A 19,242-nucleotide genomic window follows, 5' to 3' on the forward strand; every position below is an offset into this window, starting at 1 on the left:
GGGTCATTCCCATCTATTGTATTGGCATCTATCTATATATAATAAAGCTGGATTTTGGTTGCTCCATTTCTCATTGTTCTTTGTGTTGTGATCTTGTAATGAGATTTTGTGCAATTTATAGGTTTATGGTTCCGGTTTTACATGGCAATCTTTTGGAAAATGCACTTGTTCCAAAAATTTCTGATTTGGGGACATTACAGTGGTATCAGAGTTGGTTTTCCTGCGAGCCTGAGGGTTTAATGCGGGTTGATTTAGTCTAGGGTATAGCCAGATTTTAATAAAGGTTCAACAAATTGGCTCTGGCATTAAATATTCTACAGAAGCAATGTCCTATTGTTGCATAATTATTCGACAATCGCAGAGCCGTGAAAATATTTCTTTTAAAGAGAAAACAATTTTTTTGTTTATTTGGTCCAATCTTACAACACACAAATATTATTTTTTTCCCAAATTAATTTTAAGGTGTCATGGGGGGGGGATTAATTGGCTGAATTATTTGAAGGGCCAATGGCCAAAGTTGATTTTCAGAGGGGCTGAGAGGGAATTCATTATTCATATAAGCGGAAAGGGACCAGTTAAACTAAAGGCCATATTTTTTATTGAATTTTCTTGCGGGCCATCTAATAGTTTCAAAGTGCGTAGGTCATCGCACTTGTTTGACAGGTCGTGGTCTCAGCAGTTGCGTCGCTTCTGCAACGGGTGATTCTGAATTAAAATTTAAATCGGTTTTAGTTTGCTGCAAATTGAATACCGTGGACCTTCCTTATGTGTGGCCAGCTAATTTGTTGACCGGAGACGAAAACACAATTTGTTGTGGGTAATTCGACAGTGCTACAAACCTGTATTTTCCTGAAGTTGAGGTTCCTGTGCGTGGGTGACGAGTTTGCCAGGCCAGCGGATTCCCCTATTTGCTAAAAGTCAAAGTTTCTTTTTTGGACGTCAAGCCAAGTGGCCCAGTTGTGGAAGTCGTCGCATGACTTGGATATTCGACGCCAGCATTATCCTTGGTCACATTATGCATGGACATCAACATATAATCTTAGTAGCATGAGGTTTGGGCCAATTTTAATTGAAGCCAAGTTGCTGTCAAAAGGGGCCGTCTTCCCTCTTGTTACCCGAGCCTAGAGTCGACCTCTCTCTCTGTCCGGCGACAAAGTGCTCTCTCTGAGCCAGTTGAAGATTCATTATTCGAGGGTCGATTCTCTCTCTGTCTGGCGGCCGAGTTCTCTCTCTGAGCCAGCTGAAGATTCATTATTCGAGGGTCGATTCATAGTTTGCAAGCTTGAAGGGTGATGTGTGAACGTCGAGCCTGGGAATTGAGGAGTTGCTATTATTCACAACCGGAAGGCTGAGTATTATTGAGGTCGGTCATTAGATGCATGTTGGCCCCGAACCAAGGAGCTGTGATATCGCAACCCAGTTCTTGCTCAGATAAGGGACTGTTGAGCACGTTAATTTTCCAACCGAGTAGCATCAACTTAATCGACCAAGTCATCTTCGCTGTTGCATAAAGCCAAGGTGCTGATCGATTTACTGTGTTTGCGTTCAAGGAAAACAACACTCCTGTAAGTAATCTACTGGGTGAAGAGCAAGGCGTATAGATCCCTCTGGAAAATCGTGTTTCATGAAAAGTGCAGGAAGCCACACATTTCTGGTTGAGCATATTAATGCTAGTTGGGAAGTCGTTTTGGATGAAGGAACTGTATCCCCTAGCTGGGAAGGACGAATGCCATACTTCTATGTTTGCTGGACATGTTATGGACAGAGAAAGATCACGGCTTGAACAATTCTCTTCCCATTGACTGGCTGGGTGAACCATTTTTGAGGGCAGGTATAATACTCTCTGAGGAACCTAGTGTGGATTGGTTTGCTAGATGTACCTCTCTTCCTGTACGATGACTTTAGGTGGTGGAAGCAAGTTTGCTTGTGTTGAAGAATCTGGGATGGTGAACGTCTTAGCAGACCAGTCACAGTTTGCAAAATCAGGTTTCTTATTGTGCTTTGATAAATGTATTTTTCTATTGTGATGCATTGCTTAGTAAAGCAACTTATATAAGCATATCTATGTCATTTCTGATTTAAGGGTCACATTCTAATAGTTGGTTGTAATCTGGTTGTACCTTCTTACCTTTGTATGGTGATGTATAAATCGAGCAAACAGAAGAATTTACAGCTATAACAGTCAGTAATCAAGTGTTTGACAAACTCCCGCTGAGAACTTCCCAAAACTCAGAAATTAATAGTAAAACTGTGAGAGCTTTATTGAGTCAAGTTTGGGTAGTAAGAGGTGTTATTGTTGTACCCTTTTGTCATAACCTTTGGCATGTACTTGATTTATCAGTCTTAATTGTATGGGCTGAGTTGTTATAGGGAGTCCATTGCCATGAGGTATTTAAAATACCTCCTAAGTCAAAACAACAGTGCATCAACAAATTGCAATATGGACTACAAACCCAATCAGAACAACAGACCTTTCTTATATAGGTCCATGCCATTCTTAACCAAAAGCAACCAAGAGATTTGCAGGAGGAGCCAAAGATTGGACACAAAATCCTTGCCCTTGGAACAGATTTGAAACACATGAAGGTCACCTGGAAAGATCTTTTCAAACTGGATGAACTAGATGCACTCCTTTCTGAAGTAAACCAGTTAGAAGGGAGAAAATTGATTTGAGCTCTAAAACTATCTATGCTTGCTTTCATACAACACAAGTTATTGGAGGAACCTTGTGAAGGGGTTAGACTTCCAGTTGCATCTTGTCTCAATAACATCATGAGACTCACCGCCCCTATAGCTCCTTACAATGATGATGTCATGAGGAGAGTTTTCAAATTGATAGTAGAGTATTCAGGACTTGGACAACAATGCAAGCTCTACCTTTGGGAAGAAGCTTGATATTTTAGGAGACATGGCCATGATGAGGACTTATGAAATCATGTTTGATCTTGAGTGCGATGGTTTGATCCTGCAGATGTTCCAATGCTTCTTCAGCATTAGGAAACATCATTCTGACATAGTCATAGCGCACATGCAGTCCATGTTATCATCATGTATGAGAGGTCGTGATGCCATTTGTCGGAGTTGCAGGCTCGATTGTTCTTTGTTTGGAGGGGAGAGCAATTGGTCTCACTCGTTGCTTATGGTCTAGCTGAGAGGTTGGTTGAGCAGAACATTGTGCTGTTCAGGAGACAGTTGACCAGGGAGGAGTAGCTTAGGTTTGGGGGTTCATGGAGCAAGAATGAAATGAGCAGGAAGGGACTTTGCTTCATCTGCAAAGGACCTTGGGGACCTGACCACTCATGCTGGAGTGACACTGAGGAGATGACAGCATAGAGCAGGGAGATATTCTTTATGTCTGTCAGGATGAGGACTCTCCATTGGACGAGTCCACGGGTTCATACGATGACACCTTAGAGGAGCACGAGCAGTCATATGGAGTTGATGATAGTAGCCCATATATGCATCCATGTGTGGTAGAGGAGTACGAGGTGTTGATTTGTGGTAGCATTGGATGTGCTCTAGCCATGAAAATTGGTGGAGGCTAAAGCACATGAGATCTCCAAGAGGTTTGGGGAAATTGATATTAAAATAATTAATATTTTTAATGGTGTTCCTAAGTCTAAACTTAGGAAAATTAAAATGTTAATGGGTATTAATATAAAACTGGGTGAGAATGTTCTAAATGAAATGGATCAAACCAAATCTAATCTTAGCCGTTGATTAGAGACTTAATCTCGGCCGTTGAAGACTCAACAGGAAAAATATAGGAGGAGGCTTGAGGGTCAGTTGGAGATACACCAAGATTGATCAGTCAGTTTGATTTTCTGGAGCGGGGTTTGCTGAGAAAATTCGAACAAGTGATCTGACTTGCAGCGAGGGGTAGTGAGTACATAGCAAAGAGGCAAAGATAGTGCCAGAGGGTCAGCGCAGTGAATGAGGAGGCTACTCAGAGGCTACAGGAGCCACGCAGAGGAAGCTAGAAACTGCGCAAAGGTTGAGGGGTCTGCGTGGGTGACACAGAAGGCCAAAGAGTTGACGCAGAGAGGCAGAGGGCTGACGCAGGGAGTTCCAGAGCTACGCAGAGGCTAGTAGGGCTGAAGCAGAGCCTTGGAGAAGCGCCGGAAGGATTTTTGTGGGGCAGACTAGTGTTGAGAAGTTGAATATCTGCTTCCGAAGAGAGGTATTACTGCCAGATAGAAATCTCTGTTAGGTGAACTAGTTTGGCAGCCTAGTTGTACTCAAGAAAGCTGCTTAATAATAAAACCCTCAGAATTACTGCACCCGTTTTCCCAAGTTGGGTTTTTCCGGGGACGATTGTCCAAAATAAACGGTGTCCATTGTGTGTTTGTTTATTATTTCAATTGATGATCTGTAGATGAGTTGAGACTGCATTTGTGTTTATTTTTAGTATTCATATGGTTAAATAACTTGTTAAGGAATAAACAAGTAGGTGAAATAGACCAGATAATGCAGTAGGAATTTTTGACGTGTTAGAAATTTCAACATGGTATCAGAGGGTTGCAGATCATAGGAGGACTGAAGGCACCAACACAATCATAAGTATTTGCAGCAGTAGCAATTGTCCCGAGAGATAGAGCCGCTCCTAAGCAGAAAGCAACAGAGAAGGAATGACACAGAGGGCCTGTGTCATCATTTCGAGCCAGAGAGAGGGCCAGCGCAAAGGCAGAGAGAGGTAGAAGAGGCTCATGAAGAGCCACGTCATCCTACTCAGCCAGGTAGGCTTGACGCGGTCGGCCAGAGAAGCAATTCAGTCTTGCCGGGATTGCGCAGAGCTAAGAGGCTCAGTTTCTTTAGTTGCTGGGGCCTAGGGAGCTGTGGGCAGATTGTGGATTGGGAAGCTGGTGGGGTGCTGTTGCTGTTGAAGCAGAACAATACCTAACAGGACAAAACCAAGGTAGAGGGAGCCGCTGCCTTGAGGGATTTCTAGCCAAGAAATCTAGATCCAAGTTGCAGTTGCAAAGAGGATCGGAGAGGAGCGGAATGATAGTTGGTGGGAAGATTTCCAGCAGGGAAATTGAGACTTAGAGGGAGTCTAGGAGAGAACTTCAAGGAGGGAAGTCGAGACTTGGAGGGAGTCCAGTAGAAGAGTGGAGATGGCAATGAACGGACTGAGGGATCGGGACAGGTTGGACGGGGCCTCCAATTTTGTCATCTGGAAGGCCAGGTTCCTGTTTGTTCTGGATAGACATTGCATCAAAGGCTTCACCTTGAGAACCGTGGTTATCCCAGTCGACCCAACTGATAATGAAAGGTATGAGGATGCAATGGCGAAGGCAAAGTGCATAATCCTTTATGGGGTCAAGGATCATGTAATACCGAATATTGCTGAGAAGAACACGACAAAGTAGATGTTGTGGATACCGTGATGACATTGTATCAGGGCACTTCCGTGCAGAGGAAGATGCTATTGGAGAATCAACTGCGGTCATATCAGACACAAAAGGGGGAGCAGATAGATCTATACCTCAACTGGTTGCAAGAGATTCGAGACCAACTTATTTCCATAGGGGCCACGCCGGATCAGGAGTTCATGGTGAGCACTGTCCAGAATGCAGTCTCCGAGGATTGGGAGACATTTGTCCAAAGCATTTTGGGCAGTGCTGATCTTCTAGGATGGGAAGAGAGGTGGACAGGTCTTTGCCAAGAAGAGATCAGACGGTTGACCAAGGCGGGAAGTAGCAGCAAAGGAGGTCGAATCAAGAAAGAGGAGGAGGATGCGGCTTTGGCATCTGCGAGACAGCAAGGGAAGAGGAAGAAGAAGGACATTTCCAAGGTGAAGTGCTTCCATGGTGAGGTGGGTCATTATACAACCCAATGTCCCAGGAAGAAGAATAAGGAGAGGCTTCTGACTCCAAGGCAACTCCGGCTAAGGCGGAGAAAGAAGTGGAGACAGATGACGACTGTGCCATGAGTGCTCATGCACCTCTAGAGTAGAGGTGGGGTGACATCGAGCTGTAGTTAGGAGGACTACAGAAGATGAGGGGCAAGATCCTTGAGGTACCCAAACTCTTGGATCATATTTGGCTACGGGAGCCTCAAATGATAGTAGCAGGATGATGGATGTCGGTAGAAGCAAGATGCGATGGAGCAACAAGGCAGTGCTAGAGTGCAGAGGTCTGTAGCAGCGCAGTGGAGGTTGAAGCAATGCGAGAGGCATAAAGGTGGTTGCAACGGTGCAGAAAGGCACAAAGGAGGTTGCTGGAATGCGAGAGGCACAAAGGTGTTTGCAGCAGCACAGAGGTAGTAGAGAAAGCACCAGACAGAAACAGAGGTAGCTTCAGCATCAGGAGGCTTCTAGGCTAACAAGGATGTCAGTACTTGGGTAGATCAATTACTTACTTCTCGGTAACTGAGTTGCAATGCAGCAGTGGCAGTGGTAGTGCTATGGGCAGCTTGTTGAGAGGGCGCTGCAATACAGAAGTGGCAGAGCCATGGGCAGCAGTACATGAAGCAGCAATGGATGTAGGGCAGCAGGCCCAACATCAACATAAGTACTAGTGCAGAAGGATCAGTGTGATGTTCATTGGTGGAGCATTACTAGAGCACAATCCTCGCTAAGAGGGAGTGTTGATTTTGGGGTAGCATCGAATGTGCTCTAGCCATGAAAATTGGTGGAGAGGCTAAAGCACATGAGATCTCCAAAACCCAGAAATGGTTTGGGCAGATTCTAACCGGTTTGGGAGATATTAAAATAATTAATATTTTTAATGGAGTTCCTAAGTCTAAACTTAGGAAAAATAAAATATTAATGGGTATTAATATAAAATTGGGTTAGAAGGTTCCAAATGACATGGATCAAGCCAAATCTAATCTTAATCGTTGATTAGAGATGTAATCTTGGCCGTTGAAGGACCAACTGGAAAAGTATAAGAGGAGGCTTGAGGGTCAGTTGGAGATACACCAAGATTGATCAGTTAGTTCGATTTTTTGGAGCGGGGTTTGCTGAAAAAATTTGAACAAGTGATCTGCGTTGCAATGAGGAGCAGTGAATACATAACGGAGAGGCGGAGATAGTGCCAGAGGGTCAGCGCAACGACTGAGGAGGCTACACAGAGGCAGCTAGAGACTGCGCAGAGGTTGAGGGGCCTGCGTGGGTGACGCAGAAGACCAGAGAGCTGACGCAGAGAGGTAGAGGGATGACGTAGGGAGTTCCAGAGCTACGCAGAGGCTAGCAGGGCTGACGCAGAGCCTTGGAGAAGCACCAGAAGGATTTTCGTGGGGTAGACTAGTGCTCAGAAGCCGAATATCTGCTTCCGAAGAGAGGTATTATTGCCAAATAGAAATCTCTATTGGGTGAACCAGTTTGGCACCCTAGTTGTACTCAAGAAAGCTGCTTAATAATCAAACCTAAGAACTGCTGCACCGGTTTTCCCAAGTTGGGTTTTTCCGAGGACGATTGTCCAAAAATAATTGTCCCTTGTGTGTTTGTCTATTATTTCATTTGATGATCTATAGATGAGTTGAGATTGCATTTGTGTTTATTTTCAGTATTTATATGGTTAAATAACTTGTTAAGGAATAAACAAGTAGGAGCAGCGGATTGTTCCCATGTGGGAAAGAGATCAAGGAGCAGATGAGCGGCTGATGATTCAACATATAGAGCGCATAGAGGAGCATGAGTCATGGTGAGTCATTGACATTAGGCCAGATTCATATGATGAGTAGTCCATGGGTCCTAGGACAGACATTCAGGATAGTGTGTCACCAGTGACAAGTCAGCATGAGCAGCATATGATGGAGTGTGAGTCAGCTGAGGAGGATGAGGCTCACAATATGCATGACAAGCCTTTTTGGGAGAGCCAGTTGGAGTTTCATATTGAACCCGTGATGATGGAGGATGAACAACCACCCTTGGGGTCAATCGTTGATGAGGAGTAGACAGATGTACAGACAACTAGTAGGGTGACGATGTTCGCTGACACTTGTCCTCAGGAGATGCTGGAGTATGACAGGATATTGGTGGATTGGAAGAGCATGGAGTTTCCTATCAGGCGAGGGAGATGGCGATGCATCCATATTTGGGTCTACCCATTGATGAGGTGCAAACAAGGGTAGTGGCAGCTAACTGAGCTACAACATTTTCAGGCAACAGCCCTCTCGAGGAGTACATAGACAAGGCTCGCAACACATTTTGGCTACTTATACGCATTACAGGGAGAGAGCAGGACTTTCTCGATGGATATTACGGACCAACCAGATAGGGCAACATGAGTTGAGCATGGACCATCATCAATATACTAGACTTGTTCCTTACACAGGAGTCCATGACTTAGATTGGCGGGAGATCATGAGTTGGTATCCTATTGATGGAGTATCATTCTTAGTCGGGAGCAGTGTACTGTAGGAGCCCTTAGAGGTGGGGGATATTACATGCTCCAGTGGACAACAGAATGTGGGTTGGCCACTCATCAGTATCTCAGCGCAACATAAGTATGGTGAGACTGACTTTGGGGTATGCCAAGGATTGGATTGGAGAGAGGTGATGAGTTGGTACACAGTTGGTAGGGCAACATTCACAGCCGAAGCTACAACACAACAGGGGCCATGTAGCGTTAACGCTCCTACTTGGTGGCATTGGGATCCAGGTGGATCTACTCGCAGCAGGTTGAATCATAGATGGACATGGGATCCAGGTATTGGAGGATCCAATCATGTTTCGATAGCTTGGAGATGTGACGTGGACCAGTGGTTCGTATGGGATCTGGGCATTGGGTCTCAGTGGCATTGGGCCACCAGATTGGTCCACATATTTGGATTGCTTGAGGGCAAGCAATCTTGGGGCGGGAGGATTGTCATGTCCCCATTTTTATTCTTCTTCATAGTACAACCAGGGTGGATTTCTAGGACAGGGGATGGCCAGGTCAGTGGAGCAGGTTTATGTCATCAGGGGTCCCGATGGAGTTTTGAGGAGTTTTTATGGGATTTGATGGCATTCGCTGGGCATATTCCATCATCAACACCGTTTGCCTTTCGTTTCGTTGCATTCTAACAACTTTCAAAAATCAACATTATTATTGGGCATAACTTAATTAATTATGCTCGAGGTGGCATTCCAGGGAGATTAATTAATGAAACACCTCAGTGTAATAGCTCGTTGGAACCAGAATGAGAAGATCTACATGATGGGACTTTTGGATGGGGGTTTCAGTGACCTGAGGAGACATAGTGGCCAATTTACCCTTTTCCCGCATTAAAAAGAATATTTTAATTAAAATAAAAGAGGGAAAAGTGCTCCATAATTAAAATAATAATAAAATAGAAGATTCTACTCCATTGGTAGCCCTAGGACGAAAACCCTCGGGTGATATAGAGAGATTGGGCGAGCACCCATCTCCCCTTGGTGGATTCATTCAGAATCCACAGGTGTAGTGATTGTTTTTCTATTTCAGTTTGGAGACCGGAGGGTCATTCCTAGCTATTGTATTGGCATCTATCTATATATAATAAAGCCAGATTTTGGTTGCTGCATTTCTCATTGTTCCTCGTATTGTGATCTTTTAATGAGATTTTGTGCAATTTATAGATTTATGGTTTTGGTTTTACATGGAAATCTTCTAGAAAATGCATGATAGTTTTATATGAAGCGCTTGTTCCAAAAATTCCTTATTTGGGGACATTACAAAGGAGAACCAGTTGCAGGTTCCAGAGAAGCAAGTGCAGGCTTCAGAGTAGGTACAAGTTCCAGAGAAGAAGGTCCAGGTTCCAGAGGGCTCAGAGGGAGTCAAGTTCTAGAGGGAGCTTGCAGGTTCAGAGGGAGACTTTGCAGCCCAAGAAGATCGCGTGGTCAGTGGGGAGCAAGGGTGCTTCTACAGTAGCCAAAAAGGAATCATGGAGAGAATGGAAAACATTTCAAGAGAAGAAGAAGAAGCAAGAGGCTTCTAGTGACAGTGACACTTCTGAGAGAGGCGTAGTCCATGTTACAGGGTTTGCTGTAGTTGTGGGCACTAGAAGTTGGGGGAGTGTTGCGAGCAGCGACAACGATGATGACAAGCTACTTCCTAGTCTTGGAAGTACCTCCCTCACTAAGAGCGAGTGTTGAGATTTGGTAGCGTGGGAGGTATGCCAAGCCCTAGGGTTCGAGGTTTGGAGGTTGGATTGCCACAAAAGGGCTTTGTGGGCTTGGAACCCAAGGTGTGGGCTTTCCACCTGTTGACCACTACGTGTCAACAACCCATAGCAATACACCCCCTTTTTTCGCAAAAGGGATAGCACCTGATCAACGTGTCCGTGCTGTTTAGCTATCATCATCAGCCTGATTATAATGTTATAATGTAAACCCATTATACATGTGTATAATGTAAATAATCTCAGTAGATCCGTGTCATGTATGTAATTGCCTAGATAAACCTACTTTTCTGGTGATGATCTACATTCCGGGAGGTTATTTGTCTCACCGATCCATTCTCGAATGGTCGGCAGAGTTTTCATTCATCCTTACCGCAAAGCCGTAATGGATTTTGTCACTGGGATCTTAGGCGAGTCCTAGCGTTATAAATCGTGTCTATGTAAAAGTGATTTGGAAATAATTCTAACTATTTGGTTAGGTTATTTTATTACAAATTGCTTGGTCTGTTGGATTATATTTGTGTCGCAGAAATGGGTAGTCTGTGAGGGTCTTTTTCAAATGGGTTTTCCCCCTTATGATGTAAAAATATGAAAATTATGATGTAAAGTGTCTTGAGGGTTGGAAAAAATAATTTATCCCCTCATAGGTTAATTAATTAAATTTTCTGGCAAAAAAAATTAATTAAAATCCTAAGCCAGAAATTTAATTAATTTTAGGTCCTAGGTAAATTTAAATTCTCCGAAGGCAAAATTCGTCGGTCCTTAAAAATTAAATTTTAAGAGGTCCCGGGACTAAGGTAAATTGATTATTTTGCTAAATTTTAAGCCTTTGGTCCCTGGGGTTAAGTCAAAGTCAAAATTTTGAGGAAATTAATTCAAAAATTTAATTTTTGAATTAATTAAAATGCATTTAATTGAAAAATTCGAATTTCCTCAAGAATTTAAAATTTCGACGGATGAGATTAAAAGAAATTTTGATCCTCATCAACGGTCGAGATTGCTTTGACGAGGATCACTCGAACTAGCTGTTGGAGGATTTATCTTTAAATAGGAGGTCATTTGTCAGTCAATTCATCCGATCTTTTGATCGTGTGCTAAGCGAAAAGCTCGTGTAAACTTTTTTCAGATAATAAAGGAAGACTTTGGGGTTAATTTTCGCCGGTGTTACTCTTCATAGAAATACTCTAAGGTGTATCATTTTTCATGTGTAATTTTTTTTAGGTATTGATAATAGCTTCTGAAGAGTGATTTGAGTACATGTATCTTGCTCAGTCGCTAGGGTTTAAATGATAATTTAAGTTTTGAATATAATAGCAGGGATCTCTATTTATCTGAATTTTGTTATCATTTTCTCGCTCTATGTTGATGGATGAATTGAGTTTTGCAGGAAAGTCTTGATTTTTAGATCATCGGGCGTTCAGAGAAGTTTTCAGTTGGACCAACCAACTCTTGATTCGTGTTTTCTGAAGAGCCCAACTTAATTTGATCCCGGGCTTATCATAAGATATTTTTCACTGGTGATGCATGAAGGGTTTTGAACTTAGCACCTCCTTTAAAGTTCAATTTTTTTGTTGTTTTTTTTGTTGTTGTTGTGCTAAATCGATAGATCTGGTTGTTGAGAGCCTTAAATTGTCAGATCTGGGTTCGGAGTTGGACTTACACTCCCTAGATCTGATAGATCTGTCATTCATGTGCATAGATCTGTAATTATTTTCAATTTTCTGACTTGGGTTTTAGTTTTTTGGGTCATTGTATATATCGTTTGGGTGTTTCTTGTTGTCTTGCAGCTACAGATCTAAAGGAGAAAACTGCGTAGAGTCTAGATCTAGGCCCTGGAGGGTAAGATCTGGATCTCTGGGGTTCATTAAAATCGTTTTCCAGGGATATTATTTAGACATTTTGCAGTCCAGGGGTTTAAATTTAAATTCAGATCTGGAAATTTGTGAGGGTTTCAGGGTTAAATCTGAAGCAAGTTGATTCAAAATTTTAAATTAAGATTTCTGGAAAATTCTTAAAGAAGTTCTGGTGGATTTAAAGAGGTTTTGGGCCACCATTTTCGCTGATTGGTTCATTGCCTGGGTTTTTGGGTTCACTGTGCAATTTCAATTTTTTTTAAGCCCTCACTGCCATATATCAGATCTGTGTTATTCCTCAGTCTGCTGGCCTATTCTTCTCTGCAGCTTGCACAACCCTCTCCTCGCTCTTCTGCCATCTCCATATCACTGCCATCATACCTCACCATCTCTCTGAGCGTCCCTTCATCTTGTATGCTACCCTCAAACCCTGTAAGAAAAAAGGGAAACCCATAGTCTATTGCCCACTCTCATCACAACCTCCATTATAGCTGCTCCTCTGCTATCTGTCTGCCCATTCCAACTTTCCATTTTGCCATCAAGCAGCCATCCTACAGGCTGCATCCTCTTTCTGCTCTCTAAACACTCGCATCTGTCTGCTATACCCATGACTCTCTTCTGCTACACATCGTGGCCCCATCACTCCGCACTCTCCATTTGCTGTCAATCCTCTCGAATTCTTCTTCCCTCGCCCATTGCTACAACTCTTCCATTTCTGCTGCCCGTATCCCGTTGCTGCTCTGTCTGCTGCTCTCCCTCAAAAACCCCGTTGAGCTGCTCGTTGTTTGTCCGCGCTAGCCATTCCGCATCCTCTCCTCGCAAGTATCATCATCGAGCAGATGTCCCTTGCCGTCGTCCGACCTGCACTACAAGACATACGATCTCGTTTCCGTTGTCGGGCTCATCTGCACAACAAACAACAAAAAAATCTCTAACTTTATGTATGCATTAGTCTATTCTTTTTAGTTCAATTGTATATTTCAGTTAGGGTTTAGGTTAGTGCTTTTTTTATTTCATTTAAATAAAACTTAAGTTAGATTCATTAAAAGTTAAAAAAAAAATTCGATTTTGTTTTCATTTTTATTTTTTAAATTTTGACCCTTTTTTATTTTGATTTCATTTTTTCATTTTTTATTATTAAATTATGATTTTAAATTTTTATTTTTTCATTTGAAAAAAGACATTAAAAAAATTAAAAATCCTAAAAATCTAAAATTTTTTAAAAATTAAAAACATTCAAAATTTGAAGAATCCTAAAAATTAAAAATTAAAAACATTGAAAAATTTAAAAAAATATAAAAAAATTAAAAAAATCTAAAAGATTTGAAAAACATAAAAAAAAATCTAAAAGATTTGAAAAACTTAAAAAAAAATCTAAAAATTAAAAATGAAATAAATTAAAGGGATTTGTGCATTCACATTAAAATTTTTAATGTGGCCTATGGCCCATTAAAATTTTAATTTATTAACCCTTTGTTTTATTTTATTTCTAGTTTTTGCCTAAGGAATAATTAAGATTTAAATTTGAAGTTCCTTAGTGTTATTTGGTGATTAAATGCATTTTTTTCTCTATTGTCTAGTGCGATAAATATTTCAAATTATATTGACTATTGGAGAAAGTTAATTGTTCTAGATCTGAATTCCTAACGAAAATCATTCTTTTGTAATCTCTTGCATGATACAATTTTGGGCGTTTATATTGATTATTCATGATTGTCATTATTCGTCACATATTGGAAAATTGTTCTGGATAACTTGTTTTATTTAGTCGATGGTTAATTCAAATATTAAAGGCATTGGTCTGTAGTCATTTATATCTTGGGATTGTGTCTTATTTTGATTTATCTATCTTAATTGACCGAGACTCGCTTTAGATTCATCAAATTGTCCATCATTAAAATCTCTTAGAGTCTCTGTTTCACAGGCTATCTTTATCCATTTACCTTAGGGACTACCCCCCTTAACTTGTCTAGGAGAGAGTCTAAATAGAGTAAGGATTAAGAGTGACAACTCTTACTCTGAGCGTTGTCGCGGTGCCTAGACACTTTGTGTGACAACACCACCCAAGCTTGTGGTGTGAAACCACTAGTGGATTTTGGCATGTGATGATTTGAGATGATAGAGGACCTCGAGAGGAGAAAGATGTTGAAAAGTGTAACCAGGTTCGGTCTTCATAATGACATTTAATTGTGATTTTATGTAAAGAGATGTAAAGAAGAAAAGATGTAAAGAGATGTAAAGGGATTTTATTTTTGAGTCGAGGCTCCCATTGAGAGCCTTTAGGAATTTTATCATCTAGTCATAAAAGAATAAAAGAGTCATTGTCATGTATTGAAGTCATGTTACACATTGTATAGAGTCACACTTGCCTATGTTAAGTATTCCTTTAAGACATTGTCACTAGCCCTCTTCAAGTCGGCCTACAACGAATGGAGTTACCTAGAAGAAGATGTTGGCTCTCCTCCTTGTGATCATATCAACCTAAAGGACATGAGGCATCATGTATATATAGCCACACTCGGCCTCACTTAGAGGCAAGAAATTTGGTGAAGAGAATAAGTAGAAGTGTGAAGAAGAGCTAGAGAAAAGAGCGAAGATCAAGAGAAGGATAGCGAAGGAAGGGATACTTCTGGAAGATCTGATTTGGGCATATATACTCTCCCACGTGCGAAGAAAGAAGGACCGAAGGCATAGAGATAAGATCGAAGAACTAGTTGTTGCATCGAGGTGACATTGTTTGGGTATAGGATCTCGCAGAAGGAAGCCGAGAGAAGCAGTGTGGAAGAATAGAGACCAAGATTCTCTAGGGTAGCCGAGAGGAAGAGTAGAGACTGAGATTCTCTAGAAGGAAGTCGAGGAGAGCAGAAGAAGCCGAGAAAGGGAAGAAGCAGAACATCAAGGCTAGTGACAAGGGTCTTGGGAGGACACTAGAGTCAAGGTTCTTTGTCATGGTCTTGGTATTTGTCAATTGAAGATCTATAAGAAGAATTTCTGATTGGGTTTTCCTCTCAAAGAGTGAGAGTTTTTGGCCCGGCTGACAAGCCTACATACTGCGTCTCTTGTCTTCTATTGTTTATTTGGTAATTGTCTTGATGAAAAGAACACATTGATAATATAACGAAGAGAAGATCATAATACAAGTAAAATCATGTCACAAACAATTATCAATAAGAGAAATCTCCTAATCATTAATGCCCTACATGTTTCAACAAAAGCGGCAATGGAAATCACTCAAAGCCAAGCTCTAAAAGTGGAGTTTTTAATATTTTATGTGGCTGGTGGGTTTTGTGGATGACAAGTCATGTAGGCTTGTGTCTTATGACAGTTGGACAAACCCTCTTAGCATATTTGATGAAGCCCTTGTGAAGGATATAAATACAAGGTGATTGAGAGGCATTTGAAATCATCCAAGTGCGTCAAAACATCTTCAATACATCTCTGAAGTGGCTGAGCTCAAGAGGAGGACAGGGCATGGAGGTTTGAGGACTGATTGGGGTGAGTTTGCTTCCACAACAGGGCCGAGAAGCTGTAGAAGGACAACTGTAAGCCTTGGAGTCAAATCTGGGCAGATTGTGAGGGTTGTTTTGTCTATTGCAGGTCCGAATCAAGAACAGGTGGCGGCTGCATGGTGTGAGGGAAGTTATGGTCTGTTTTTATTGTGGTTTTGGGTGGTATTTACCCCTGTTCATGAGGCTGCAACCCAAACAGAAAGAACAGGTAGGCCGCAGGCCCTACCTTCCCTAGAATAGGGTGTCGTGAGGGTGATTTAGGGCTAGTAATTAGCCCTGAACAACAGGAAGAGGGAGCAGGAGGTAAGGAAAGCAAGGTCGCAACTTTAGAAGAGGTTTTGGAGGAGAAAAGAGGAGCTGAAGCAGACTGTCATCAACCCTAATCAGGGCCAGAACCTACAGCAGTTGGACAAACGTAGAAAAAGGTATGTATTGGTGAATTTGAGGTTGTTTTGGTGCTAGGGATGAGGTACTAGGAGAAGACATTTGGATTGGACATTTAAGGTCTGTTGGAGGGCAGCGTGAAAGTGCCCAAATCTGAGCCCTAAGTGCAGCACGTTGATGGACAAAGGTGGATGGTAGGAGTGGCAGTTTGGAGGAGCTCAAGGTCTGGCCAACCAGAAGCAGTTTGTACAGCCTGTATTCATTGTTGGAGAAGCGACATTCAATGATGATAGGTGGCAGCCCTCCTGCCCTATGTTAGTCTTCATTGGAGCAACGCAGGAAGACTATTGTGGGAAGAAAAGTCCCAAAAGTGCTGAGGAGCAGCAGTAGTCTCAAAGTGTTGTGGCCTTGAAGGATAAAGGAGAAGCTAGTGAGCGTGAATACCCTATGAGTTGGATCATTGATGGACTAATGAGCAACTAGAGGAGGGCATATTGTAGAGACCGTGTTCTGTTGCCTAAAGGAGTTGGTGCATTGATAGAGGCAGTGCTGTAGAACGGAAGCGAAGGACCCACAGTGTACAGGATATGACAAAGCAACTGTGATTGTCGACTACATCAACTAGATTGTCAGTGTATCTTGTATCTTGTATTCTTGTACTAGTGAATATTTGAGGGCCATTATCCATGGTACGGGAGCCCTAGACTGTTGTATTATCAGTTTGATTGATATAACGAAGTTGAGTTGTTGTATAAATTTGTAAAAAGTTGTGTATATTTTGTGCACTAGTAGATTTACTGTTGTTTATCTTCCGCTGTATCAAAGTAGTCTTGTTGTGATACTTGGATTGGTAGGGTCAGTGATTTAAGATTATATCCTGAACTCTAGTATTGTGGAAAGGCAACAGAGGGAACAAAACAATGGTCAAAACCCTTCCTTCTTCCAATTCACCCAATAATCCATGCCAAAGATGCCCAAGAAAAACAAGCATAAGCACTCGATTGCACAATGAAGAACATACCTTTTGGGCTGGATTGCCCACCTTCTAACATATGGTCTCGACATATGGATGAGGGGACATATGACTGATGCAGGGAACGAAGATCAAATGGCACAATGTATCGGCTACACTGGTGGCTGTTAGGGGCTGTTGGTTGCTGGCTCAAGAGATAACTAGGAGAAAAATTCTCCTATGGCGTCACCCACTTTTGGTGGGTAACAGACCCCCTTCCTCAAACTATTTGGAGGGAGGGATGCTCAACCACTATCTAGGACTTGACCAGATTTGAACATGTGACCTAAGGCCGCCTTGTTGGCAACATGCCTTGGGTCAACCAATCTAGCTAACCCTTGGGGCTATATTGTTCAGTATATGCATATTAAAGATAAGTTTTTCTTTCCTGATGGTGTCTTTTTAATAAACATTTAAAATTTATACATACATGCACACATGCATGCTGCTTTCTGGTTCTTGAAATGTTCACAAAGTGTTGTTTCTAAAATCCATACCATTATAGAAAGCCTTGCTCTGCAGTTCTATGTTATATGGTTTGGTTCTGTGCGATTCAATCACTAGTGTATTACCAACTTATTTACTGTAGAATTCCATTCTATTGCTTATCTAGAGATATAAAAAGGAAAACAAGCCCTAGGGATTAATTCTTGCTTTTGTCACATTGCCTTAAAATGAATAGATTGACAATCAGAAAGGTAGTTTCAACTTTGTATTGTTCTGGCTTCTGCACTCACCTGAAGCTGGAAGATTCTGGGTTGTTTGATTGAAGAGAAGCTTTAATACAGAATGTGGTGATATACAATTAAAATCTTTTATCTGTGATGGTTTTCTTATCAGTTGTTTCTGCTTCTATTCTTGCATATCCATCTTATGCTTAGAGGGTTGGTGAGTGATTTGGCGAAATATATTTATTTCTGATTGCAGTGATTTGTGTCTCTTGCAGTCAAACCAGATTTTTCACAAGTTTATAAGTTCATTGGCAGTGTCTTTGACCCGAGCACAACTGATCACTTGAAGAAGCTTAAAGAAATGGATCCAATTGATCTTGAAACTGTATGTATGGATATCTTCTGAGGCTAAGCATTTGTCTTAGTAATAGTTTTCCTATTAGACATTCACCTGCAAGAAGAGCATGTGGTTTTTATCTTGCTTATCCAATGTGCATCAGTGATATTTATGGATGCATCCCGAGCATATAATCTTAAGCAGAGATCTTTTTGAGCACTGATAGTTCTCTATGATTTCTTGAGTGTTGGAGCACAGTTAAATAAGAAAGAGAAAGGATTCAGTTTGTCCGTTCAAGCCGCCAGTTTGAAATTTTGACTTGACAACAAGCAATTCTTGTTTACAGTGCTAGGCTTGACTGAATTGGTCACTTCTGCAGACATTATATGACACCAATGATATTTCTTTGGATACATTAATCATAAACCAAAACGTTTTTGAGCACTGATAGTTCTCTATAGTTCCTCCTCAATTTTGTAGCACAGTTAAACAAGAAAGAGAAAGAGTTCGGTTTGTCCAGTCAGTCTGCCATTTTGAAAGTTTGAATAGTTAATTTGTCTAGAGACTAGAAATAGATTTGACGACAAGCGATTCTTGTTTACAGTGCTAGGATTATCTGAATTTATCACTTCTTGATATGTTATATGAGTGCTATGATGAAACTTTTCAACTTAAAAACTGAAGAACATAAATAAGGCCATGCTTATTAAACCATTGAAGGTTTTGACTAGAAACAAAACTCATTCAAAAGCAATTTAGATGGTGGGAACATACTCCTCTCACAAATAATTTTTCTAAATTACTTGTAAGCAAAGAAAGTGTGGACATCCAAGAAGATATCCATAATCGTTTCATGGAACCCGTATAAGAATATCTCAGCCAATGTTTTGAGCTATATGAGAACAGTTCATCATCAGGACACAAAAATCAATTTAGAGAAAATCAGGTTGCTTTTATTTATATAAACCTTATAACACCATTAGAGGGATGATAAATTCAGTCAAAGATCCTATTTATTCACGTCAGCATAAAGGTGTCCACAAGGTGCCTTCCTTGTGGGAAATCATATATTGGTGAAACAGGATGATCTTCCCAGTTATGGATGAAAAATCATGAAGCAGACATCTGGTTTGATTGCTGCCGTGCCTCTTCCCTTGCCAGAAATCCCATAATACCATGCACCAACCTTGTCTCAAAGGCACTAGTGCTTGTGAAAATTGAAGTTTACTTTAAATGTAAGTTTAGAGAGGCCATCAAGATCATTAAACATCCCAATAATTTGAAGAGGGTTGGGGAATGGGATATGAATATTAATTAGATTCCTTTGCTCCAACAAAGAAAGATGTACGACAATAATAACAGGAATGAGATTACTGACATTAATAATAAT

General features: G+C 41.3%; 1 protein-coding gene across 1 annotated transcript in view; it reads left to right on the top strand.

Moving 5' to 3' along the window:
• The window catches only part of LOC149179769 (protein REVEILLE 8-like), a 318,742-nt gene that overhangs the window by 97,758 nt on the left and 201,742 nt on the right, over nucleotides 1–19,242 (top strand). Inside the window, exon 6 of the mRNA XM_089415801.1 lies at nucleotides 17,791–17,900. Coding sequence (XP_089271927.1) covers nucleotides 17,791–17,900 — 110 coding nt within the window. The remainder of the gene's footprint in view (nucleotides 1–17,790; nucleotides 17,901–19,242) is intronic.

The sequence above is a fragment of the Pinus tabuliformis genome, chromosome 3_2 (genome assembly GCF_031772625.1).
Source record: "Pinus tabuliformis cultivar Carrire ecotype Pingquan chromosome 3_2, CPIR1, whole genome shotgun sequence".
NCBI classification, from domain to species: Eukaryota; Viridiplantae; Streptophyta; class Pinopsida; order Pinales; family Pinaceae; genus Pinus; species Pinus tabuliformis.